The sequence below is a fragment of the Heterocephalus glaber genome, unplaced genomic scaffold (assembly GCF_053883595.1).
Source record: "Heterocephalus glaber isolate CG9 unplaced genomic scaffold, H.glaber_assembly_v1.0 deba00001428, whole genome shotgun sequence".
NCBI lineage: Eukaryota > Metazoa > Chordata > Mammalia > Rodentia > Bathyergidae > Heterocephalus > Heterocephalus glaber.
This window is the reverse complement of record NW_028258293.1, coordinates 29,436,560-29,462,791: the sequence shown is the minus strand read 5'-3', so window position 1 is coordinate 29,462,791 and position 26,232 is coordinate 29,436,560. Positions and strand designations below refer to the sequence as shown.

General features: G+C 38.2%; 1 protein-coding gene and 1 non-coding gene across 3 annotated transcripts; both read right to left on the bottom strand.

Annotated features, from left to right (window-relative positions):
• Positions 1 to 226: 226 nt before the first annotated feature.
• On the bottom strand, positions 227 to 26,164 carry Spcs2 (signal peptidase complex subunit 2). Of its 2 annotated transcripts, XM_087211935.1 has the most exons (6): positions 26,010 to 26,129; positions 8,263 to 8,387; positions 8,018 to 8,101; positions 7,320 to 7,479; positions 4,744 to 4,879; positions 227 to 2,017 (listed from the first exon to the last, which is right to left on the bottom strand). In XM_087211935.1, the coding sequence occupies exons 2-6, from the start codon at positions 8,335 to 8,337 to the stop codon at positions 1,831 to 1,833; spliced, it is 642 nt and encodes a 213-aa protein (XP_087068061.1). In that variant the 5' UTR covers positions 8,338 to 8,387; positions 26,010 to 26,129; the 3' UTR covers positions 227 to 1,830. The 2 variants fall into 2 exon arrangements, with proteins under 2 accessions (XP_087068061.1, XP_087068060.1); XM_087211934.1 differs by lacking the exon at positions 8,263 to 8,387 and having other exon boundaries at positions 26,010 to 26,164.
• Positions 4,129 to 4,204, bottom strand: Trnaa-ggc (transfer RNA alanine (anticodon GGC)). The gene has a single exon. It is a non-coding gene; the product is annotated as a tRNA-Ala (tRNA).
• Positions 26,165 to 26,232: the final 68 nt, after the last annotated feature.

Below are 26,232 nucleotides of genomic sequence, written 5' to 3'. Positions count from 1 at the left end.
GCCTTGCAAGCACAAGCTCAGGACCTCAAGGTCCTGAGTTCAATCCCTGGTACTGGGGGGCTTGGGGGGCTGGGGGGATTACAAAGCAGTGGTGTGACCGATAGTTCCAGCTACTCAGGGGAGGTTGAGGAGGGAGGCTCATTTCAGTGCATGAGTTTGAGACCATCCTGACAACAGAGGTGAACCCCTATCTCAAGAAAACAACAACAACAAAAATTACAGGACATATAGCAACAAAATTGGAATTTTTATTTAAAAAGTTTGTATATGTAGAGAAAGATACAGCAGGTATCAAAGAACTCCAAGCAGTCATAATGGAGAGGGTTATTCAGTGTCTATATCCACAAGCCTTGAAATTCATGCCTAACAGTAACTCCTCTATTGTAAAAGTATAATTATCTGATTACACACTTTTAAAAGTTTTAAGTAGTTCACAGGGTTAGAATTATCACCTTAAAAAAAATTTAAAAAGGAAACTAAAAGCTCAGAGAATTCCATGATTTATCCAAGGATTGCAGGAGTGAAGGTACAGTACAAAATCCAAGGCTTCAATTGCCAATCCAGTGTTGGTTGACAATCTTCCACTGAGTGACGCTAGACAGGGCAACACTTCCAAGTCCAACTGGAAAATGGTAAGGGTAATTTTTTTATAAGCTGAATAGTTTTAGATATGCTCATCTGGAATTGCACTTTTGTAGGGCTGGAGAGACAGTAGATTTCTATAGGTCACAGGATCTGGGCAAGTGCCTAGTTCTTCTCTTACCAGGCTGGGAAAATACTAGAAAAGGTGCTGCTGTGCTGTTTGCAGGAACATAGACTCCGGAGTTAAGACTACCCAGGTTTAAATTCATTCTAGCATTAGCTATGTAACAGGTTATTCATCTTTTGTGTCTCAGCTTCCTCATTTGTAAAGTGGGTATAATCAGAGCACCTACCTTTTAGAGTTGCTGTGAGCATTAATGAGTTAATTTATGTAGATTATGGGGTAGAAACTAAGTCCTGAGTGTTATTACGAGGTCCTTAGCTAAGGTTCTCAGGGCCTCTGAATAGTGAAGCAGCCTAGAAACTAAAGAAGCCTATGGTAATAGTAAAATTGTTAATACTCTCTGCTCTGTTCCATGAAGACCATGACTTTATTTTTTCACATCTTCTTCCCTTCTATTGAAATAAAATTTTAGAAAATGGTAGTTAATAAAAGGCACAAACAAATCAACAGGGATATAGTAGTGGAAAACATACACAAAACAAAATTAAAAACGTCACTGGTTTCTTTAATTGGTTAAGTGCACAAAATGTGACAGACAAATTTATTTTAAACAAATTGAAAAGCTTTTTAAAAAAATTTTCCCCAAATCAGACATATACACACCCACAAAAATGGTGTGGTAACAAAGCTGTCATACACAAGTTGTATCCTGAATTCTTTAGAGAAACAGCTGTTGAAATAGGAATTAACACAAAGTTAACAACAGGTTAACAATTTTTAAAAACTGAGTCTTCAAATGTTGCATGGCACAAAGCTATACTATGTAAAATAGTGGTAGGTATGAAGGAAAAATTCTAGATAGCTTCCAGCAAAAATGCCTTTCCAGAAAAGCAAATCAAAACAACACAATCAGCAGACTAAGGAAGCTACAGCTAGACAGAACTACAACTTCTCATATCTGTGCTAGAAAATCCTACTTATCCAAAATGAACTAAAATTTTAAGACAAAACAGGGATGTTTTTAACAATTCTTACTTTACTCATTTTAAGTTCTCTATTTCTTCACCCTACCCACCCAGTAATTCAGCATGATCCAGCAGAAAGAGTGCAGCTCTTAGAATTATCTATTTTGTTTTTCTTTCTGTAGCAAGACTGTCATGGAGCCTGGATATTTCAGGTTCATATGCATCCATGACCAGTGTCCCACTGTGGTCAAAAAACTTAGCAATGGACTTGGTGAACTCGGCTTCCCGCTGCTGCTTTGTTCTTCCACTGATGAAGGTCAGCTTCAGGGTGTATTTGTCATCAAACCTAAGGATCAGGGTAAAGACAACGAATCAAAAACCAAACCGAGATTCAACCAATAACAATACAGCACCAAGTATTTCCAAAGGACTGGGATAAACTGGGCACTGGGAAAATAAGAAACACTTGTTTTTTTTAAACAATGACCCAGGGTTATAACCACCTTTGAGATACAATTCTGATTACTAAGTGTTGACACATTTTTCCTTCTTTAATTACAGCATATCTCTCTTACCTGGTCATAGACTGGTAAGCCATATAAACCATCTTCTCTCACCTCTGGATTTGGCACTTATGCTAGAAGAAATCTTCCTAGTAGGCTTTTCTTTCCTATCTTACCTGACTAGTTCCTGTTTGTTAACAATATACTTGGGCATAAAATTTTTCTAGGAAGGTCCTCCCAATCTGGGTTACATGTGTGTCCTTTGTCTTCCACAGCACCGTCAATCAATATTCAAATCAAACAATGGATACCTATTACACGCCAGATCTATTGATAGGTTCCCATGGTATCAATGAAATATTATTGAAATAATATTTGTGTATGTGTCCTTCATCAGACTGGGGGTTCCTGAGAGTAAGGATTTTTGTCTTGTTTTCAAATCTTAGCTTGGCACTTAGAAGGCAATCACAATTTTATGAATGAAGAACCATTGCTTTCAAGGAGGCTCCCCAATTCGAGGATGCTTTAGCCCTTATAATCTGTAAACATTCAAGTCCCAGGTTCCACTCTGACCCCAAACCAATACCCACAGCTTTCCTACATGAACTCCAGAGATTCCTTAATGACATCCTAAGGTACCTTAAAGGCCTTTACTCTTTCCATCCATTCAGGAGTATTTAATGACACCAACTTCTGGTAGGCTAACATACTCTCACCACCTGTTTCCATCACCATTTATGAGGGCAAATTTAGTGGATTACTGTGCAAAAATTCTCTTTAGACAAAGCAGTTCCTTGAGCTTGTATTTCAGCATTAAATGGGAAAGCTTCTACTTACTTTTAACATTACTACCATGGTTAAAATAGTTTTTGAGCATTAATTAGTGTTCAAAAAATCATAGCCCTTTAATAAATTGTTGGTCTAGGGAATAATTTCCAACTTAGATAACTAGTAGTGAAGGTCCCTGAACTACTTTTGACACCTCAAGAAATTTTCTCAACCTCTGACCACTTACTGCTAATTCTCATCACAATAATTTTTGGATTTCTGAGGCCAATTTTATTGGCAGTTACACTGCTTTGATGGCAGGACATTTCAGGAGTTGCGATCTGATGGATTTTACAAAGTTATTAGTTAATTTAAATATTTACTGAACCTCACCCTTTATGTGTCAGGCAGTTTTAGATACATGGCAATGGCCAAGTGGGCATGATGGAACACTCCTGTAATCCCAGCACTTGGGAGTCTGAGGCAGGAGGATCACTGCGAGTTTGAGGCCAGTCTATGTTACAGTAAGTTCAAGACCAGCCTTAACTATATAGCCAGACCTCAAAAAAAAAGCAAGGATCGGCCAAAACAAATGTCTGACTTTTGTAACTTTCATTTTAGTGTCTGTGAGGGAACAGGAAAACAAACAAAAAAGATGTTCTTTTACATATGGTAAACAGGAAAGACTTCACTAAGTAAATGCTTAAACAGAGCCCTTAATAAAGAGAATAAGTTATATGGGCAAAGTATCTTCCAGGGAACAAGTCCAAAAGCCTTGATGCAGAAATACTTGAAGAACAGAAAGTGGGCAATGTGAACAGAGTAAAGTGTGAGAGGATGCTGATGCTATATTAGTTATCTTCATGCAGATGAATAATTACTGAGGACCTACTACATGCTAGGAAGTATGTCATGTGTTTTTAATTAGTGACTAAGAGATAATTTCTAGGCTCAAATTTGGACTGAATTCCTACTCTACCACTGTTGAGCTGTTTGGTATTAATTAAGAATTAATTCAACATTTTGGGCCTGTGTTCTTATCTATAAATTGGTATTTTAAGGTTTAAAAGAGATAATATATTCAGCACACTACTCAATATATAGCAAATGTTCAGCAGATGTTTGCTATATTGTAACTGGTATCTCATGTTCCCAATAACTCTAAGGAGTCTTTTTTGTTATTTTTTGGCAGCACTGGGGATTGAACCCAGGGCCCTTTGCATGCCAGGCAAGTGCTCTACTACTGAGCTATATCCTCAGCCCCTCAAAGTTCAGATGACTTACATGATATACCAAAATGCATGTAACTAGAACAGACTGGGCTGGAACATAAACCCAGTCCTAGGTACCTACAATTTTGGGTCAGCTGCATGAAGTTATACCCACTACCAGTCAGATATTGACTCTGGATTATGCTTTTCTTGATCACCCTGAAAATGCAGTCAGGATCAAAGAAGACACTGCAGCTAAATAGTGGTTCTTCAAAGATAACTGACATTACACTTTTGGCCTCTGTTAACTGGACACAAGGAAGAAGAAAGTCATTCTTTATACTCTTCCACCAAAGTACTACTTTCTTCCAAGGTTTTCCCTCAGAGCATTTCTGTGATAATGGAATCTCATAACTACAGTGCTAGGATAAACCTTCTAAATAATTCACGCCCTTTCCTTCATTTTACATGACTAACACTATAATCTGCACAAAATATGCACACGATATTTTGCTGTTAATAATGAACACCCCCCACCCCCCAAGCAAATCCAACACCAGGATTTAAGAATCTGGAAGAACAATCATTACCTTTTGAGACTGGAAGACAGTTGCCAAATATCATCAGGATCCATCCCTGTAGGATCTTTCCTGTGAGCCACAAGAAAGATGCTCTTCTCCTTATATGAGGTATAAATGGTCAGAATCCCCATCATCACAAAATAGGTTCAAAGAAAGTTAAGGTGAAAACACACTAACATGCAAACAAACGAGCCATGAAAACTTTCACGACAGCCCTAAAAAAAATGGTCAGTTTTCTGCTACTACAAAAACACCAAAAATTTAGCTATTTCATTTTCATCTTTATGTGTATGCACCAAGAGAAGCAAGGCTGTCTGTGGTTAATTCTTCAAATACCTCTAAAAGGAAGAAAAAAGGAACAAGGAACAAACTAGCTCTCATCTTTTATGTTCAAAGACAACAGATATAAAATCCTGTCACTAGTTTGTCAAATTTTTGTTATAACTTGTGATAATTTCTCTATTAAATCAGTGAACTTGACCACATGGAACCAATTTCAAGGGTCATTAGAAGAAAACTGACTTCAAATTAGTTTACTATACAATCAATTACTTCCTATATTAGTATAGATTCATTACATTCAGCTTTTGACAGCACTACAATATTAGAGCCAAAAACTGACCTGGGAGTTTTATGTACATTGTGTCATTTAAATTAAAATGGAGACAAGAAAATATAGTACAAAGCATATGGACTTTAGAGTGAGTTAAGTCCTAGATGTAAATCTTGGCTTTTAACCAGTGTAACTGTGACAAATTACTTTCTTCCTCAAGTATCCTCACTTCTAAATGGGAATAATACTGACATTTTAGAGATATTCTGAGGCTTACATACAGTGTCTAGTACAAAGAAAGCATTTATAATGGCAGTTAATACTATTACATATAAAACCGATATGCTTACGAGATCTTCCTTTGTTTTAAACAAAGATAACCGAAGTAATATCAAAGTAGTTCTCCCAGGAGACCACAGGTTTGTGATAATGCTGCTGTCATTGTTCAAACCTCTTTGGAACTCCCTTGGGAACCATCTCCAGAACCTATGGCATATCTTTCTGAATTGCGATTAATGTGACAACTGAAAGGAGTCAAGGATCACTTGATGTCAATTCTGGGGACTATGATTTGGCATCAATTTGGATACTATTTTTGATCAGGATCTGCTCTATTACATGGCTTGCTTTATTACATGGCTTGCTAACTGCCTCTAAAGGCAGAATTTCTTATGGCTACATTGTTTAATGATTTGTTTTAAACAACTCTTAACAGTGTTGGTACACAGTAGACACTAGCAAGATGTAACTATTACAAATGAGGTAGAGAGCATGTACTAATATGTAAAGATACCCATTACATTTCTTAAGTTAAAAATAAAGTGCACAGGAACCCAAGTTCGATCCCCGGTACCAAAAAATAAAAAAATAAAAAATAAAGTGCAAAGCAGAATGTACAAATAGACTATACAGTATGCACAAATGGACTAGTAACAAAAAAACTTATTTTTTTGTAGTAAGAGTAATAATGTAAATTCTTTGTATTCAATCCTTTCAGAAATAACCAAGGTAGGTTAAGTGACAACCATCTACATTTACTATAAAAAGAAGAAGAAATTCTAGATTTAAAACGGGATTACAAACTTAGTGGAAATTCCTTAATATGCCTAATGTAGCAAAATCATCATAGCTTAGCCTAGCCAAGCCTGAGTGTATCAGAATACTTACATTAGCCTACAGTTGGGCAAAATCACCTAGTACAAAGCCTATTTTATAATAATGTGTTGAACATCTCATATAATTCATTGAACACTATACTAAAAGTTAAGAATTCTTTCATACCATCATAAAGTTGAAAATTCTTAAGTTGAAACATTTTAAGTTGGGAATTGTATTACATACCAAATGCATTATAAAATATCTCATTTAATCTTTTTTTTTTTTTTTTGGTACTGGGGATTGAACTCGGGACCTTGTGCTTGCGCGGCAGGCACCAGAACCACTGAGCTAAATCCCTGGCCCTCATTTAATCTTTATGATAATTCTGAATGTGTATTACCCATATTTATATTCTGAGTCTCAAAAAAGTTGACATGAGGTCACAAACATCTTGGATTTCAAACTCACGTTCTTTAGCTCCAGAAGAGGTTCTTAATTCTACCATAACACAAGCCTAACTTACAACTTATGTTCAGTATCTTCAGTCCAGCCCCTCAGGTTTGACACTTGACACAAGATCTGAATCTTCAAAATCTAATGCTTTTCTAATATCCTGGAATGAGTGGCTTCAAGCAGGCTGGTCAAATGGGAAAAGTTCTGGGTTAGAAGTGAGAAGGGCCAGGCCTCAACAATACTATGTGTTTTGTTATTAAGTGCTCATATTATCATAACCTCTACAAAAACTAAAGTAAATTACAGATTTTAAAAAACATATTAAACCTAAAATATCAACAGCACCACATGAATTTAGATGCCCACAGCTCATAATGTTAAATTCTAATAGCAACAGGCCCTAAAATGAAAGTTTTTGTGGGGAGAAGTATCTGTAGAAATTTCAAAAAAAGTATGAGAAAATCTACACACAAAGGATATGATATGACACACAAAGCCAAAACTGGCTTAGACTCTGGAAAAGGATGCATATAATCCCAAATCAAAGCCACTATGGCAAAAAAACAGGAGATAGTACAGATGGTGAGGCGACCATCGATTAGGCCAAAATTCTCCACATATTTGTACTTTTCCAGAAGTACCTAGAGAGAAGAACAAGAAACTAAGCTAAGAAGGTTTCCTTCCTATACCCACTTGTATTCTTGATTTCTACGATAAAAAGTTATGTTAAGAATTACGTAAGTGTACAAATAGTTCTCTCCAGTTGGTATTTTATGACTCCAAGCCAAGACTCAAGCTGATAATAAAGGAGCTCAGAGAAATATTCCATCAACTCCTTATGTGAAATTTTTTTAAACTCTCAACTGTTCTCACAGGATACAGCTAAAAATTTTTTTCCCTTTTCAAATGAAGAGATGACTAACCGTGGATGACTATCCTATCCTACTTCTCTAACATTTGTGTTCTAAGCTAATTAATCTCAACTTTCTTGGGGTAGCCTACAATTACATTTTAACATACTTCCCCCTACTTATTGAGAGAATTTTAGAAATTGCACACTAGCTCAATTTCTAACTGGAAAACTAAAGTCATTCCAAGTACAGCAACAGAAGAAAAAGATCCAAAGAAGATAATCTGTCTTCTCTATACATGCTCATGGATGACTCTTCAAGAAAGTACCTTTTTGGCAGAATCATCTAAAGAGTTTTTCACAGCAGATCCATCCCATTTGTCAATTTTTACAGGCTTATCATCAATCTTCCACTGTAAAGCAAACAGAAAAGTTGTGCATAATGAAATGTGGCATCTTATTGAAAGTAAAGTGAGCTAGTTTTTGAGAGCATTCTCAACTATACACAGCATTTATCCTTTTTGTTGTTTGAGATAGGGTCTCACTATGTAGCTCAGGCTGGCCTTGAACTCACTATGTAGCCCAGGCTGGCCTCGAACTTGCGGAGATCCTCCTGCCGCAGCCTTCTGAGTGGTGGGATTACAGGCATGTGCCACCAAGCCCGGCAGCATTTATTCTTTATCTTCTGATGTTACAGAGCTAGAAAACAAAAGGTTGAAGGAGATTAGGTCCCTAGAATCAGGTGGTAGTCATATGACACTGCCAATCTCCATGCAGAAAAGTCAAAATCTTTAAGCCCAGAACAAGAATACTTAGATGGACTAGAGACTATAGCTGTGAACTATCCTCATTTTACCCAAATACAAACACAGAAAAGAATCTCATTTTCATCATTTTATTCTGGAACACAAAATTCAAATAATACAGATACAGGAATTTATAGACACTAACAAGGGAGGGTCTCCTTTAATACTTTTTTTCATTTTACAACTTGCACATTTTATCAACGTCTTAAATTAGACAGCAAATCCAGTATAATCCACTGAAAAGAATACTAAGTTTTCAATTAGAAACTAAGTCTGTAACCCAGTCTTTATTAGTCAGCTTCCCTGTGCATGAGACACAATGCCCAATACCCACAACTTAAAGAAGGAGAGGTTTAATTTGGCCCACAGCTTCAGGGGATTCAGTCCATGGTCAGATGGCTGCAAGGGAGAAACATCATGGCAGAAGGGTGTGGCAGAGCAAAGATGTTCAGTTTATAGTGGCCAGGAAGCAAAGCAGAGGGAAAGTGCCAGAGAGGAAAGGCTCAGGGACCAGAGTACTCAGTCAATGCCAGGCCTCCATGACTCACCCAGATACACTCGGAAGTGTGCTTACAACTTGACAATCAACAATCAACTTGACACAATTAAGCATAACCACCACACAGTCCCACCAATTAAGTGACTTTGGAAAACTCTGCTTCAATTTCCTTCATCTATAGAGGTTTAAAAAGTTTCCCAAACGTTGCCATACAAAGGCAAGTGATTTTCTCACATGTTGTTGGGAGATGTCCAAAATGTTACTACAAGATCTATAAAAATTAGCGGTGAGGATGTAGCTGAGTGGTGAAGCATTTGCCTAGCATGTGTGAGGCACTAGATTCAATTTCCTGTACTAACAACGCCCTGCAAAAAAAGGGAAAAAATATTTACCAAAGTCAATTATTTAACATACTGGATTAAACTGTCCTTTCTAGGAATTTTTCTGTAAGTGTATACATATGAAATAATATGTAAGTCTACTCACACCAACACTGCTTTTTAGTAGTAAAAAAAAAAACTGGAAGTAACAAGTGCTCATGGATAGGAGACTGAATAGACAAACTAAGTACATCCAGATATCATGTAAGGGTGGGATATGGGTGGCAATAAGATTTATCTGTGTATCTTTAAAAATTTTTTTAAACATATGAATGTAGTTAAATAATCTGATAAACCTGGCCTTTATAGATCACAATAGCCAACTCTTAATTTTTTAAAACAAATATACAAATACTGCATTTCATAAAAATTACAAACCACGGCTAGGGGTATAGCTTAGTGGTAGCCTGGCATATATGAAGCCTCAGGTTCAATCTCTAGCACCACAGGGTGGGGGAAAACCAACCAACCAGCAGACAATTCAAAATTCAACTGACTTTAAAATGGATTTACTGAAAGAAAACATTTATACCTCATCAATCTTTTTTTTGGGAAGGGGGGCATTGTAATTCTTTATAATAATACACAAAAAAAGGAAAAACTAGGGCCAGGGATTTAGCTCAGTGGTTCCACCGCTTGCCTCGCAAGCGCAAGGTCCTGAGTTTGATCCGCAGTACCAAAAAAAATACCAACTAAAATTTGCTGAGAATAAAACCACAAACTAAAATAGTCATACTTCCAGCAACTAAAAGTTAATTGCATTTTTTTCCTCCAGTATCTTATAATTTTTCTTTGAGAAAATTACTCATGGTAGCATTTTGTAATATTGAGTCTTACAATTTGCCAGTCTACAAATTAAATATGACATCTAGTTTTAAAAATACAAATTGAAACAAGAAACTGAGTTATTTGTGAAATAAAGTGAGAATAAAGTCATTTAAATTTTGGGGGTCATTGCAAAAAAGAAAAATCACATTCCCATAGAGATCCAGCCACATACCATGGCCTGCAATGCATCACAGAAAGGAAACTTGCTTCTGCAATTCACAGCATAATTTCTTACCAATTTTCAGGGATAAAACACAGTCATTGCAACACGTGCTGATATAGACTTAACTATAGCTGATATAGCCTCAGCTCTAACTCCATTGTCTGGCACCTAGAAGGTATCTTCAGTATGTGAAGCAGGAACATTTTCAGTGACTTATGTAAATTATAAGGTTGTATTAATTTCTGAAGACACAGAAACATCTACTTTGTATGTATGAAACACCTCAGCCCATTTCAAACCAAACACTATCTCTAATATAGGAGGGAAAGATACCTGAAGGGGGGAAGGGGCACTGACAATAGATGCTTATTTTTCTGATTGCTATTTCCCATCATTCTCAAAAACTGCTCAACTGAAACCTATGTTACTCCTCATGTTCTCTTTGCTGATATTCAGAGTATTTCAGAAACTCTTTTCCCCTCACTCTCATCTTGCTTAACACTAAGTAAAAACTGCAATAAAAAAAGACAAAGCCAAAAAAAAAAGACAAAGCAAAGGTTAATGTCTTTTGCATGGAACTTCACAGAATAAATTACCTCAAAGGGCAGTATGCAGAAATGAGTTAATTTAAGAATGAGATTGTCACCTTTAGAAAAGCCTGTTTGCTCGACGGGGAGGATGAGGACTCACGGAGGACTCACGGAGGACGGCAGCCCAGAAAAGCCTGTTCGCAAGGATGGTCCTTGGCTGACATCTGGTTAACAGTTCCCAACACTAATAAAAGACATTCTCTAAGCAATTAGAGTGACTTAATTTGCCTAAACTGTTTGTGTAAACCATGTGATTTATGCTGAACACCTTGTCCTTTGGGAGTCTGGCACAGGTAGGGAGAAGGTATTTAGTTAGCCAGCCCTGAAGAAAACCAGGTACTGAGGCCCTAATAAGCTTCCCTGGCAGATACTTCCTATGTTCTGCCACAACTCTTTGCTGAGAAATAAAGCATTCCCAAGGGACTTCAATGGCAGAGGACTCAGAATGTTGCACTTGGTTTCCTCTGGACTTCATCCCATACAGCTTTTCCCTTTGCTGATTTTGCTTTGTATCCTTCTGCTGTAATAAATCATACCCATTACTAGCGCTCTAAGAGTCCTTCTAGCAAATTGTCGGTCTCGGTATTCTTGGGGAGCCTTGATATGAGTAATGCTGTATGGCCAACTGTAAGGTATATCAGATACTATAATTTAATACACAATTCCTCTTCTCATTCTCTCTGGCATATTACAAATACATGCATTTTGGTACAACAAACAAACGTATAATGTAATGGTTTAGATCAAGAATGACAGAGGTCCTGAGTCACGCAGAAGACGCCGAATCAGCCCACTGCAGACAGGCAGGTCTGTGCACGCCCTACCGAGGTCCTGAGTCACGCGGAAGACACCAAATCACCCCACTGCAGACAGGCAGCTACCTGATTCCACATTACCAAGGCGCAGAGGACACCAGACCACCAGACCAAGGTACTGAGTCCCACTGTTCCCGGCCCAGAGGTAGGGGCTGCTGAGCCATCGTCCCACTGCTCCTGGTCCAAAGGAAGGGGCTTCCTGGTCACCATCCCTCCCGCTGCTCCCAGCCCAGAAGAAAGGGGCTTCCGGGCCACCATCTCTCCCACCGCTCCCGGCCCAGACGGAGGGGCTTCTGAGCCACCATTCCACTGGTCCTGGTCCAGAGGAAGGGGTTTCCCGGCCACCATCCCTCCGGCTGCTCCCAGCCCACAGGAAAGGGCTTTTGGGTCACCAACCCTACCGCTGCTCCCAGCCCCTGTCCCACCTCACTCAGCTCAGAGGAGGTAATCCGTGCAGTCGCTAACAGCCCCCCGCCCCAGTCGAAATGAGAAAACACATAAATAAGTCTCAAAACCAGACTTCCAGATCACCTACAGCAACCCCAAAGGGAAATGAGATGGAACATTGATAATCAACCACCTGGACCCACTGAACTGGCAACAAAGGGGATCTGGAAAAATGAAATCAGAAATAACTTCTCAGATAACAGGAGAAATTGTGCCCTTAGTGCAAGACATGATTAATAAATCTAGAGAGGAGCTGAGGAACATGATGGAATCCCAACATAAGAAACAAATGGAATCCATAAAACAGATGCAAATAGATTTCCAGGACATGAAAAACTCCATTGAAAGTCTACACAGCACAATGAGCCAATGTGAGGACAGAATTTCAGATATAGAAGATAAGATTGCAATTAGTGACCAGGAAAAGAAAAATTGCTTCAAAATTATAAGGGAACATAAGAAATCAATCCAGCAGCTGCTAGATGATGCAAAAAAGAATAACATAAGACTGATTGGGCTCAAGGAAGAAACAGGAGAGAGTGCAGATGACATAAAAAATCTCTTCACAGAAATAATGGCAGAAAACTTCCCAAGCAGGGGAAAAGAGCTTGACATACAGATAAGTGAGGCATATAGGACTCCAAATAGCCTTGATCAAAAAAAATCTACACATAGGCATATAATTGTTAAGATTCCAGAAACTCAACAGAAGAACAAAGTTCTCCAAGCTGTCAGAGAAAAGAAACAAATTCCATACAAAGGAAAGCCCATCAGAATCACAGCAGACTTCTCAACACAAACCATCAAGGCAAGAAGAGCTTGGAGTGACATATTCCAAGCCCTAAAAGAAAACAGCCTCCAACCCAGATCGATGTACCCTGCAAAACTATCTTTCAAAATGGATGGAGAAATAAGATACTTTCATGACAAAGAGCACCTTAGGAACTTCGTGAATACCAAACCAGCACTCCAAAGAATTTTACACAATAGCCTAGGAACAGACATTGAGGATCACAACCCCAGGAAGCAAAGCAGAATGAACCCATCTGGCATGACAAGAAATTAAATGTAAACGGGAAGAACCCAACAAAAAGAAAAAGTCATGGCAGTGACAAGTCAATGCGTTTCAGTTATAACCATCAACATTAATGGTCTCAATTCACCAATCAAAAGAAATAGACTGGCAGAATGGGTCAAGAAGCAAAATCCAACAATATGCTGCATACAAGAAACAATATGCTGCATACAAGAAACACACTTAATTCAAAAGGAAACTCATAGACTGAAAGTTAAATGGTGGAAAACTATACTGCATGGGACAGGAACCCGAAAAAAAGAAGGAGTAGCTATCCTCTTGGCAGATCAAGTGGATTTCAAACCAACACTAATTAAGAGAGACGAAGAAGGACATTACATCCTTGTAAAGGGAAGAATCCAAGAGGAAGAGATGACAATCATAAATATCTATTCTCCAAACACTAGTGCACCCAACTATATAAAACAAATACTAACGGACATGAAAAGCCATATGTGCACTAATACAATAGTAGTGGGGGACCTCAACACCCCACTGTCACAAATACATAGATCAACTAGACTAAAAATAAGTAATGAAATACTAGAACTCAATCGAACTCTTGAACAAATGAACTTAACAGATGTTTACAGAGTCTTCCACCCCACAAAGTCAGAATACACATTCTTCTCAGCTGCACATGGGTCATTCTCCAAAATAGACCACATACTCACACATAGAACATGTTTAAGGAAGTGCAAAGGAATTGAAGTTATCCGCTGTATAATATCAGACCATAGTGTGATGAAATTGGAGATCCATAGCAAAAGAAACTCAAAAAATTTCATAAACACATAGAAATTGAACAACACACTTCTGCATAAGCAATGGGTCACAGAGAAAATTAAAGAAGAAATCAGACAGTTCCTTCAATTAAATGACAATGACAATACAACATATCAGAATCTATGGGACACAATGAAAGCAGTCTTACGAGGGAAATTCATAGCAGTGAATACGCATATTAGGAAAACAGAACGAGCCCAATTAAACAACCTGATGCTGAACTTCAAGCTTCTAGAAAAATAAGAGCAGGACAACCCCAAAGCTCATACAAGGGAGGAAATTATAAAGATCAGAGGAGAAATCAATGCAATGGAGACTAAGAGAATGATACAAAAAAATCAATGAAGCCAAGAATTGTTTCTTCGAAAGAAGCGACAAAATTGACAAACCTTTAGCCAACCTTCTCAGAAAAAGGAAAGAAAAGGCCCAAATCCATGCAATTAGGAATGAAAAGGGTGAAACTACAACAGACCCAGCAGAAATCCAGAGGATCATCAATACCTACTTCCAGAACCTATATGCCAATAAGATGGACAACACAGAAGAAATGGACAGATTCCTAGATACATATGAATTACCAAAGTTGAACGAAGAAGACCTAAAAATTCTGAACAACCCAACATCAACCAATGAAATTGAAAATGTAATTAAAAACTTATCAACTAAGAAAAGGCCGGGCCCTGATGGCTTCACTGCTGAATTCTACAAGACATTTAGAGAGGAACTGCTGCCGCTACTGTTTAAACTCTTCAATGAAATTGAAAGGGAAGCAATACTCCCAAATTCATTCCTGGAAGGAAGCATCACCTTGATCCCCAAAGCAGAGAAAGACCCAACTGAAAAAGAGAACTATAGGCCAATCTCACTAATGAACATAGATGCAAAAATCCTTAATAAGATACTGGCAAACAATGCAGAAGATCATCAAGAAGATCATACACCCTGATCAAGTGGGATTCATCCCAGGGATGCAGGGATGGTTCAATATATGAAAATCAATTAATGTAACACACTATATCAATAGAGCCAAGGACAAAAACCATATGATTATCTCCATAGACACAGAAAAAGCATTTGACAAAATCCAACATGCATTTATGATAAAAACCCTACAAAAAATTGGAATAGATGGTCTCTACCTCAAACTGATAGAAGCCATCTATGAAAAACCAACAGCCAATATCATACTAAATGGTCAAAAACTGAAATCCTTCACACTCAAATCAGGAACAAGACAAGGATGTCCACTATCACCACTCTTGTTCAATATAGTTCTGGAAACATTAGCCATGGCAATTACACAAGAGAAATAAAAGGAATAAAGATAGGGAATGAAGAAGTCAAATTGTCATTATTTGCAGATGACATGATACTCTACATAGAAGACCCCAAGAACTCCACCAAAAGTCTTCTAGACTTAATAACCAAATTCAGTCAAGTAGCTGGTTACAAGATCAACTCACAAAAATCAATAGCTTTCCTCTACATGAATGACAGACTCACTGAGAGAGAAATAGGGCAAATAATTCCTTTCACAATAGCATCCAAAAAACTGAAATACCTAGGAATCATCCTAACGAAAGAAATCAAAGACCTCTTCTCTGAAAACTATGGCACTCTGAAAAGAGAGATTGAAGATGGTATCAGACAATGGACAGACATCCCCTGCTCCTGGGTAGGAAGGATTAATATAGTGAAAATGGCCATACTTCCAAAACTGCTATATAGATTTAATGCAATTCCAATTGAGATCCTAGCAGCATACTTCATAGACCTTGAGAAAACAATCCAAAAATTCATTTGGAGCAAGAAGAGACCCAGAATAGCAAAAGCAATTCTAGGTAACAGAGACATGGCAGGGGGTATCACAATCCCCAACCTGCAACTCTACTACAAAGCTACTGTGATAAAAACAGCATGGTACTGGCAAAGAAACAGACTTGAGGACCAGTGGAACAGATTAGAAGATGCAGAAACAACACCAGACACACTCAGCCATCTCATCTTCGACAAAGGAGCCAAACACCCTCACTGGAGGAAAGATAGCCTCTTTAATAAAGGGTGCTGGAAAAATCGGGCTTCAACTTGCCAAAGATTAAAACTAGACCTGTATCTCTCACCATGCACTAAACTAAAATCAAAATGGATTAAAGATCTAAGTATTAAAATAGAAACTGTGAACCAGTTGGAACAGAGGTTAGGTAGAACCCTTGAAGACATCGGTGTAGGAAAAGATTTTATGAACAAAACCTCAGTTGCCCATGAACTAGCACAAACAATCAACAAATGGGATCTCTTCTTATTAAAAAGCTTCTGCACAGCAAGAGAAACCACCAGCAGTGTGAAGAGACAACCCACAATGTGGGAAAAAATCTTCACCTGCTCTTCCTCAGACAAAGGTCTACTATCTCGAATCTATAAAGAACTTCAAAAGATCAGACCTCCCAAATTTAAAGACCCAATCCAAAAATGGGCATCTGAAATGAACAGACATTTCTCAGACAAAGAAGTAGAAATAGCAAATAAATACATGAAAAAATGCTCAACGTCACTGGTCATTCGAGAGATGCAAATGAAAACAACGCTGAGATTCCACTTCACTCCAGAAAGAATGACTGCTATCATGAAATCAACCAATAACAAATGCTGGTGGGGCTGTGGGGAAAGAGGAACCCTGGTCCACTGCTGGTGGGAGTGTAGACTGGTGCAAGCACTGTGGAAATCAGTATGGAGATACCTCAAAGAACTAGGACTGGAAGTCCCATTTGACCCTGCTATTCCACTGCTGGGGATCTTCCCCAAAGAATTAAAAGAATCATACCACAGTGATATATGTGCACCCATGTTCATAGCAGCACAGTTTGTAATAGCTAAAACTTGGAAACAGCCCAAATTCCCATCAACTGGAGACTGGATAAAGAAAATGTGGTTTTTTATAAAATGGAGTACTACTCAGCCATAAAAAATGAGAAATTAGAGACATTTATAGCTAAGTGGGTGCACATTGAGGCAATACTCTTAAGTGAAATAAATAGGACACACATGTGTAAATACCGAATAGTTTCTCTGGTGTGAGAAACTGAAAGTGTAAATAAGGACTAAATGTACAATAGGTCATGTGAAACAGGAAGAAAAGGGGCAAAGGGGAAGGAAGTGGGAGGGCTAAGGGAAAGGATAGAAGGGAATGGGATTAATATGAGAAAATGGAAAAATAGGAACAAAATTTTTTTAAACAGGGAGGGCTGGAGGGGTTGAAGGGAGGGCTGGGCAAGGGTGAAAAACAAGAACCAAGAGAGACTATGTAAAGGTGCAAATTTCCAATGATGAATGTCATTATATTGTATACCTAAAATGTACCAATGATTAGAATGAATAATCGATAATGTAAAATAGGAATAAAAGGTCCAAAGTGGTACAGGTAGTGGGAGGCACAGGGGAAAGGAAAGAAGGGAAAGGAAAAAATGATGAGAAATGGAAAAAATGGAAATAAAGTCTTTGTAAATAGGGAAAGGTGGAGGGCGTGGAGGGCTAGGAATGGGGAAAAAATAAGAACCAAGATGCATTATATAAAGGTACAATTACCAATGAGAAATGTAATTGTGTTGTATACCTACAATATACCAATAAAAGAATTTAATACAAAAAAAAAAAAAAGAAGGACCCCCCAAAATTCTAATGTGCACAGAGGCAGGGCTTCTAGAAAGTGATTGGATCATGGGGTCACTGTAGCTGAATGTGATGTTGGGAAGTTGGGCTTGGATGGAAGAGGCAAGTCACTGGGCCTGTGACCTAGAAGGGCCTATCTCCTTCTCCAGCTCCTTTCTCTGCTTCTTGGTTGCCATGTCATGAGCAGTTTTTCTCCAATCAGGCCCTTCCACCGTGCCATTTCTGCCTTGGAGCCAGCCAACCGGTGACTGTAACCATAAGTCAAGATTAGTCTCTCCTCTTTTAAGTTGTGGTTGTTGGGTATTATGTCTCAGCCACAAGAAAGTGGACAGTTAGTCAAATGTATTTACTTACTTAGTTATTATGTGTACCAAGGTCATATATGCACAGTTTGAAGAATAAGAGTCACCTAAGTTGAGTTAAAAAAAAAAAAGGCAGTTCCTCCTTCTCCTTAAGAGCCTTGCCATCCTCACTTCCCACTCTCGGAAGCGGGACAACTATTTTCATTTCCTTCAGCTGACTATTTGATTTTTACCTCTGTATCTCTTTTTAAAAATTGGATACTGCTATTTCTTTTCAGTTTTTCACATTATATTGACTTCTTCCTAGGGAAGATGAGATTTAGCTGTTTTACCAACTGCCACACTTTTTTTTCCTGCTTCTCTCAAGCTTTTTTAATAGTTATAGATTAGTATTGATCTGGTCTTACATAATACCTTAATTTTGGTTAGATCGTGATTTGGTTGAAGTTTACATTATAACCATAAATGCTATTCACAAATGAATCTGTAGTATACTAGAAAACCTTTTTACTTTCTGCATAGCTTTTTTACACTGTTGTTGTTTTGGGTCACACAGTATATTCATCACCTTTCTTTCCAAATTCTACAAGTATTTAAATCTCCTATCGTTATACACAAACATATTCAGCATTCTGGGAATTGCATCTTCTTGGAGAAACGTCTTCAGACTTCGCTGTTTTCCATGCCTGCTGCATAAATGTCATCCTTAACATTTCACTATGATGTTGGGGTTCCCTTAACCCTCCTCTTGAACTGGACCCCCTTTTCATGACAGGATTACTCTTTCCTTGATTAACTAATCCCTTCATCTGGTGAAGTATATCTTCTAGTATATGCCTTGAAAACGGAACATGAGAAATAAATTTAGAGATCTTACAAGTCTAAAAATGGAAAATGTCCTTTAATTCTACCCTCATATGTGAATATACTTTCTCCTCAAAAGTTTGAACTTTTTTCCCCCATGGTGCTGGAGCTTGAACCCAAGGCCTCTACACTGAGCTGCTGTTAATTTAAAACTGTATAATAAATTACATCATGTTTTGTCTTCCCCACTAGGTAACAGACACAACTCATTTTTTTGTATAACAGACACAACTCATTTTTTTGTATTCTCTGAACCAGAGACATAATATAGTATCAGTGACTATTAATTTTTATAAACCATATGAACCCTTATAAAGAAGAAAAAGGAAAAAGATTTCTAAACTGTTAACTTCTAGCTTAAGTTTACCAAATGTATACATGGCTAAATTTATCTCACTTTGTTTCTGTTCAAGAATTTCTTTATAGGATGGAAAACAGGCATCCTACTTGTTTTCCAGGAATAACTACCTTCCCTTGAATGCAAATATGTGCTACAGATTATGCTATTTTATATACACTACCTCATTTATTCACACAGTTACTGATTTTTTTTTTTTGGTACCGAGGATCGAACTCAGGGCCTTGAGAGGCAGGCGTAGTGCCACTGAGCTAAATCTCTGGGCCACAGTTACTATCTTTTACAGGTACCACTAGGGTTTAAAACTTGCCAAATGTGTACACTAGAAGTGGTAAAGCCAAGACTCAATCAGACTTTTATGATTTTTAAAACTCGTATTTCTTCACAATTCCACAATACTTATGAAGTGTAAGAAATTATTAACCATCAAAAAAAATAACTATAAACAAAGAACTTGAAGCAGAGATTCCTAAAGTGACAAGTATACAAGGTACCTTGATTCCTACCAAGCTCCAGTATGAAGAATCTAAAAAGAATTGAATATACTCACAAAACCCACAAAATATCAAAAACTTTGAATTTCCCTTTTCCCTTAATTTAAAATCAATTGCAAACACACTCAAAACCATTTTAAAGAAATCACTTCCCTACACTACCAACAGAAGAAGCAGGACACCATCAATCAAAACAGTATACTTGATGCCAAACGTGGCTGGCTACCCAGTTCACAGAGAAAGGTATGTGATGACTTTGGTAGAACACTGTGGAGACTCATTCCATTTACAATTCTCCACTGCACATTTGAATAATAAAAAGTTCTACAAAGAGATTTATTTCACTGCATTTATAACATCAAGAATCCCACTTCTGAAGTATTATGAAGGATATTAAACACAACCCAGGTTTGAAGGCTATGTAAACAATGCAGAAAGTCATTTTGCTGAATTAAGTGATTTGGGGATTACAGCTTTCTGTTCCGTACACATCCTCTGGCCTTGAGAGGGTGAGGCAAAAAAAGGGACAATATCTCGGTCATAAGGGTATGTCAAGTAAAACAAAATTATTGAGTATGACATAGCATGATCATTCCCCACTGTCTTATTTTATTACAGTGAAAGCTGAAGCTATGCAGTGATATCAAAGACCTCAGTAGATTGCTTCATAAAGTTCCTTCTCAATTCACACTGAGGAGATGAAGGAGACTTAACAGTGAAAGTGGTGTCAATGGAAGGATCCCATTCTGATTTAGAAAGTGAACAAGATAATTAATAAACTTTTCTCTCCTTTCTTTGGTCTATACTAGTTCAGAAAACAGATATAAACTGCAAGGGGAGAAAGCAGTAGGAAATGAAGTGCTATTTACAAAGCTGAAGAATTTTATTCTGAGGCAGACAATGAAAATTTTAAGCAGGCAAATAACAATCAAATTTATAGGTTTTTTGTTTGTTTGTTTTTAAGTCAGTTTAGTGGCAACCTAGCAGATGGTGTGGAGGGGACTAACACCAGAGACAAGCACATCAGATGGGGCCTGATATAAGTGTAGAACCTGAATGTTCAACAGAGGAGTAGCAGAGGGGTAAAAAAGGAAACATTATGAAGTAGGACTGGCAGAACTTAAAAGTGGTTACAAGGAGCATGAAGGAGAAGAGACAGTGATGATTACCTACCAGAATTATGTTACTTTTCAAGAGAAGGAACACAGGAAGAAAGAGAATAAATACCCCTCTATATATGCTGAGTTTGAGATATTTAAGATCTACAGTTATATTTTACTTCTTTCTGATTCCAGAATTTTCTAAACCAAAATAAGGATAATAAAAACTGATGGTAGACCCAGGATGACCTTACTTGACTTGTAAATATATATATGCCCTTACTCCTCACCTGTACACATTCAGCAAGAAAAAATCAGTGCTAAGTTCAAAAAATAAGGAAAAAAGTTCAGTTTGGGAATAAAATGATGTCTATGTTAAGAATGTGTACTGCCATCTAATTTAGATCCCAGTTCAGAAAATCTGTATCTTAAAGAAAGATTACCAAAAAAAGGGGGGAGAGATTACAGCTCTCAGCAATATACTGAATCTTCACTCTCAATCCATTTTCGTTAAAAATGGCCAAGAAATACGGCAAAAAGAAAAAAAAATTCCTGGCATACAACTGCTTTTTAGTGGCTGCATTTATCACTGGAGTTATGTACACATTAGAATAACTGTCAATTATATTATGAACACACACATTAGTGGCACCTGCAGAAAAAAACAATTCTCTGCTCTGTTACAAACTATACATTAGTAGTGATCAGTCTGCTTCTACACCAGCCCGGCCCCAAGAAGTTTACACTATTGCAGTTCTTTTGGGAGCCAGCTCCAGTTACTAGATCCATGGCTTAAACATCCCATCACTGGTCCCTTTAGTCTGTGAGACTAAAGGGTCAAAATGCTCAAAGTAAAAATTACAGTGATAAAGATGTGAGATAAGCCCTTTTTCTAGAGAAGTGGGTACTTTGCCCAAGACTGCACAGCTGGCAGGTGGCAGAATCAGAATTCAAAGTTAGAAAACCAGCTTGGCTCCACAGCGTATATTCTAAATCATATAATAAAAGCTGTGTTTTATTAATACACAAGCTGTGGTTTAAGAACAGCCCAGCCAAGAGACAGAATGTAGGTGTGAGGGTAAAAAGAATCTGGACACAGTTTCAGGAAAGTATAGTTGAACATTATCTTTCAATTTTTATAGCTAAAACAAATGAAGCAAGGAGCTTTTCTTTATAGTTGCCACACAGAACAAAATACCGTCATAAATTTTGGGCAAAGTAACTTACTGCAATGAATTAAGTCATTCTGTAATGAAGACTGGAAGATTAGATTTGCATACTTATTTTTAAAATCAGGAAACAAGAACTGCTGTGTTCTTAAAGTCGGTTTCAGAGGAGCAGAAATCCACATCTGTTTTAAGAAAGTCAAAAACACATTTACATCTCTTTATTATATTTCTTTATACCAAATGGAACTACATCTGGAGAAATAAAATTAAGCCCCTTCTGTAAAAAATCAAGATGAATCAGAGATTGTATTAGAGGTAACAGCCCCTCATTCCCACAGAACAAAAGTCTCTCTATTCCACTTAGACGACTACTCCACTTAGAACAGTTTTCCCACGTTCTCTCACAGGACCCTCAGTTTTCACACTTAGAGCCACCATCCTCTAAAGCTGTTTCCGAAGGCTGATGTGGCATTTTCTTTGCTAAATTCAATGCTGTAAGTACTTCCTCTCTGTCGATCACTAGAGAGAAACCCTGAGAAATTAGATACAAGTGGGTGGAGCAATACAAAACAGTATGTCATTATTAAGTGACAAGTCTAAGTAAAGTAAGTTCTACAGGAATTTAAGAGTATGAACGGTTCAATGGAAGGCTGAAACAGACTTGTCCAAGAAAAAAACACTTGAACATCTCTTTGATTATGTTTTCTTTTCTGTCCCTCACTTCTTAAATATTCCAAGTGCTCCTCTAAGCCTTTTAATCAATTTTTCTGTTACTTATGTTTCATAATCTTGTCATTCCATTTTTATATAGTCCTTTACAAAGAATGTTTCCAATATTACACAACTTAACTTTTGGTATAACCCTATAATACATAAGGTCTAGGGTTTGACTGTTGTAAGGAAACACAAGTTGAGTAATATTGTAAGTTATCCAAGGTCATGTGGCTTTTAACATGCTATACTAGAATTCAAACTTACTTTTCTTTTCAAGAAATCCTATATACTAGCATGGCATACAGCCTTATTAGAAAGCTCCTAATTTCTTTGATTTTTTTTTTTGGTACTGGGGATTGACTCGGGTCCTTACCTTTGCGCAGCAGGCGGTGAAACCATTGAGCTAAATCCCCAGCCCCCTAATTTCTATCTTTTCAAATTACCTGGACAGTTTTCCTATAACTACATTTTATCATCTCAAAGACCTTCAACAGGACTTTTTTTATTTTTTTTGGTACAGGGGATCAAACTCCGGTCCTTGCGCTTGCCAGGCAGGCAGCAAAACCACTGAGCTAAATCCCCGGCCCCTTCAATAGTTTTCTACTCCTACTTTGGGCAATCCAAGCCCTCCGCAATCTGTCACTACAGCTCCTTAAAGAACCTTTCAGTTAACTCACCACCTGAGAAACCTCAGGCGCTACCACATTCTGTGTACCTTTTCTCAAGGAGACTTTCTTAACTTCTCCTCTCTCCTCCTCAAAATAAGGTCCAACTTCTACTCTCAGATATGTGCCTTCCCCTGGGGGTCTAAATCTTATCAATTAGATCTTAAGAATCTCTCACTTCCGTAAAAAGTACCCATTTGAATATAACATATGCTTCCTTAAATATACTTAATATTCTGAATATCCTATCTCCTACATTCAGCTATTCTCAGTACTCTATGATAATTGGAATTTTGATGTAGTCCCCTGCCATTATGTATTTGTATTGGACACTACCAGGTATAGAGATTGTTAATGTATATTATCTTATTTAATTCTCCCAAAAAAACTATAACAAAGAAAGGTAAACTCAGTGAGGTTAACTGACTTGCCAGTCTTCATCCTGTTTGGAAGTAGCAGAGATAATTCAAAGTCAAAATCTTACAATCCCCAAATCCAGGTTCTTCTAGTAACATGATGATGTCATATATAATAGTTGGCCTTCTGTATCCAGACTGCACATTCGCAGGTCAACCAATCATGGACTGAAATACATATTCAGGAAAAAACTCATCGGTCCTAAACACGTAAAGACCTTTTTCTCGCCATTATTCCCTAAAGAACTGTGTATCAGTCAACTTTCCCATTGCTGGGACAAACTACCTGACACGTACAACTTACAGGACATTAAGTGTATTTGGCTCACTGTTTCAGGAGATTCAGTTCATAGCAAACTGGTCCCTTGGCAGGAACATCATGGCAGAAGAGTACAGTAAAGCAAAGATGCTCAATTCATAGCAGCCAGGAAGAAAGCAGGGGAACAAGGCCAGAGAGGCAAAGTCCAGGGACCAGATATAGACCCTAAGGTCACACCTCTATGACCCACTTAAGACACACCCAGAAATATGCTTTACTAATTCCCTCAGAGGATTTCAAGCCAATCAAGTTGACAATTAACCTTAGCTGTCCCAAGAATACAGCATAACGTGTTTATAGAGTATTTACATTAGTTATTATATGTAATGTACAGATGACTTCAAGTATACTAGAGGATATGCATATATTATACACAAATATTACATTTAAGGAGGAGAGAGGAAAAGTATATCAGGCAAGAAAGTTTCCTTACATTTATACAAGGGACTTGAGCTTCTTTGGCTACCAAAATCTGTATGGGGGGGGGGGGGTCCTGGAAGTGAACCTCATTGATACCAAGAGAAACTGTATTCTGTAATCTCTGCTTCAGCAGAAAGTCCATGTTTAATTTAATGTTTGATAATCTATATAGAGAGTAGAGGAAGAACAGTCAGTAAGAAGAAATGAGCACAGGCTGTTTAGTGCTCACCCAGCAAAAAACGCAGGATTTGTCTGCAAAAATATTTATCAATTCCCAAGCTCTCACGTGTCTTGAAGCAATGTACCATCCCAACCTCCTGAACATGTTTCTGTCTCTTATCAAGGGTCACAAGTGTGAGAACCACCATACAATTAAAAACCAATGACTTTCAAAAAGATAAGCAAAAAGATCTGGATATGAACCCCTCAATATGATCATGCATTCCTTTTCTTAAGCATCCACCATGTATTAAGCTCAGGGAAGTTTGAAAGCTTTTCAGTTAAACTAAACATTCTGTTTATTATGTCAAAAACACCGTGCTTAATACTTACCAAATGAGTGTAAGGCCCTACAAGGAGAACTGGAAGGGACGTTAGGTACCTTAAGACTCAATCCCTCATTGCGTAGATGAGTAAACAGAGAGCACGCATACTTCAAGGTCACGGAGCTAGAGAACAAGTGGTAGCACCCCACTTTCCAAACAGCTGTTTCTTCCAAGATGTGTGCAACAAGCAAGAAATGCCAACTTAGTAAGAGAATTGTCGTGCCCCCTCCCCCAGTCCTTATTGCTAGGACTACAGCTAAAAAAAATTTATGGGCACGGTGGAAAAGGGACAAGAGGGAACAGACAGCAATACACTTGGTGGCAAAGAAGGGGCAAAGGCAAGAGGTAAAAAGAATTTTAAGGCTTTTTGTCAGCCCAGTAGGGGAAGCCAATACTCAAATATTTTCATTATGTATCGTTGATTAAAATACCGAGAAACTTCAGTAAGCAAAAGAATGAGGAGCACTTCGGAATGTGTAGCAGCACGCGAGAGTGACTGGGGGGAGGAGTTTGGGGGATACGACTTCGCGTGAATTCTCTATTTGGGCTTCCGGCTTCTTCGTCAGTGAAATGGGCACTTTCAACAGTGACCCCCAGCACAAGGGAAAAGCACTGGCCAGGATGAAACGTGAGAGTAACCAAATTATGCGAAGAAGCTATGGTATCCAGCGTCAAGGACCAGGGACACTTCCGAGAAAAAAACAAAAACAAAAACAAAAAACTAAAGAATAGGGTCGGGTTTGAAGTGTAGAGACGGCTGGCTACAAGTGCACGTAGGTGAGTTAGACAGGGCTTCCCTCAAGAGACCATGGAAGATCAGAGGGGCGAATATGAGAAGATGGGTTCGCCTCTTCCCTGGCATCTCCAGGACTGGACTGTCTCTAGGAACCGACTCCTTACCTTATCCAACAAGCCGCTGCGGCTGTTGCCTGTCCCGCCACCAAAGCCACCGCCAGCCCCACTACTGCCTCCGCCACCACTTCTCCCGCCCAGGGCCGCCGCCATCTTGCCAGCTTCTGTGTCTCCCTCTCTTCAGACTTGTCCGAAGTCGATTGGCTGAACTACCGATGTGACGCGAGGCGCGATGCCTATCGGAATCCGTAGTCCAGGCGCGCTGACGCCT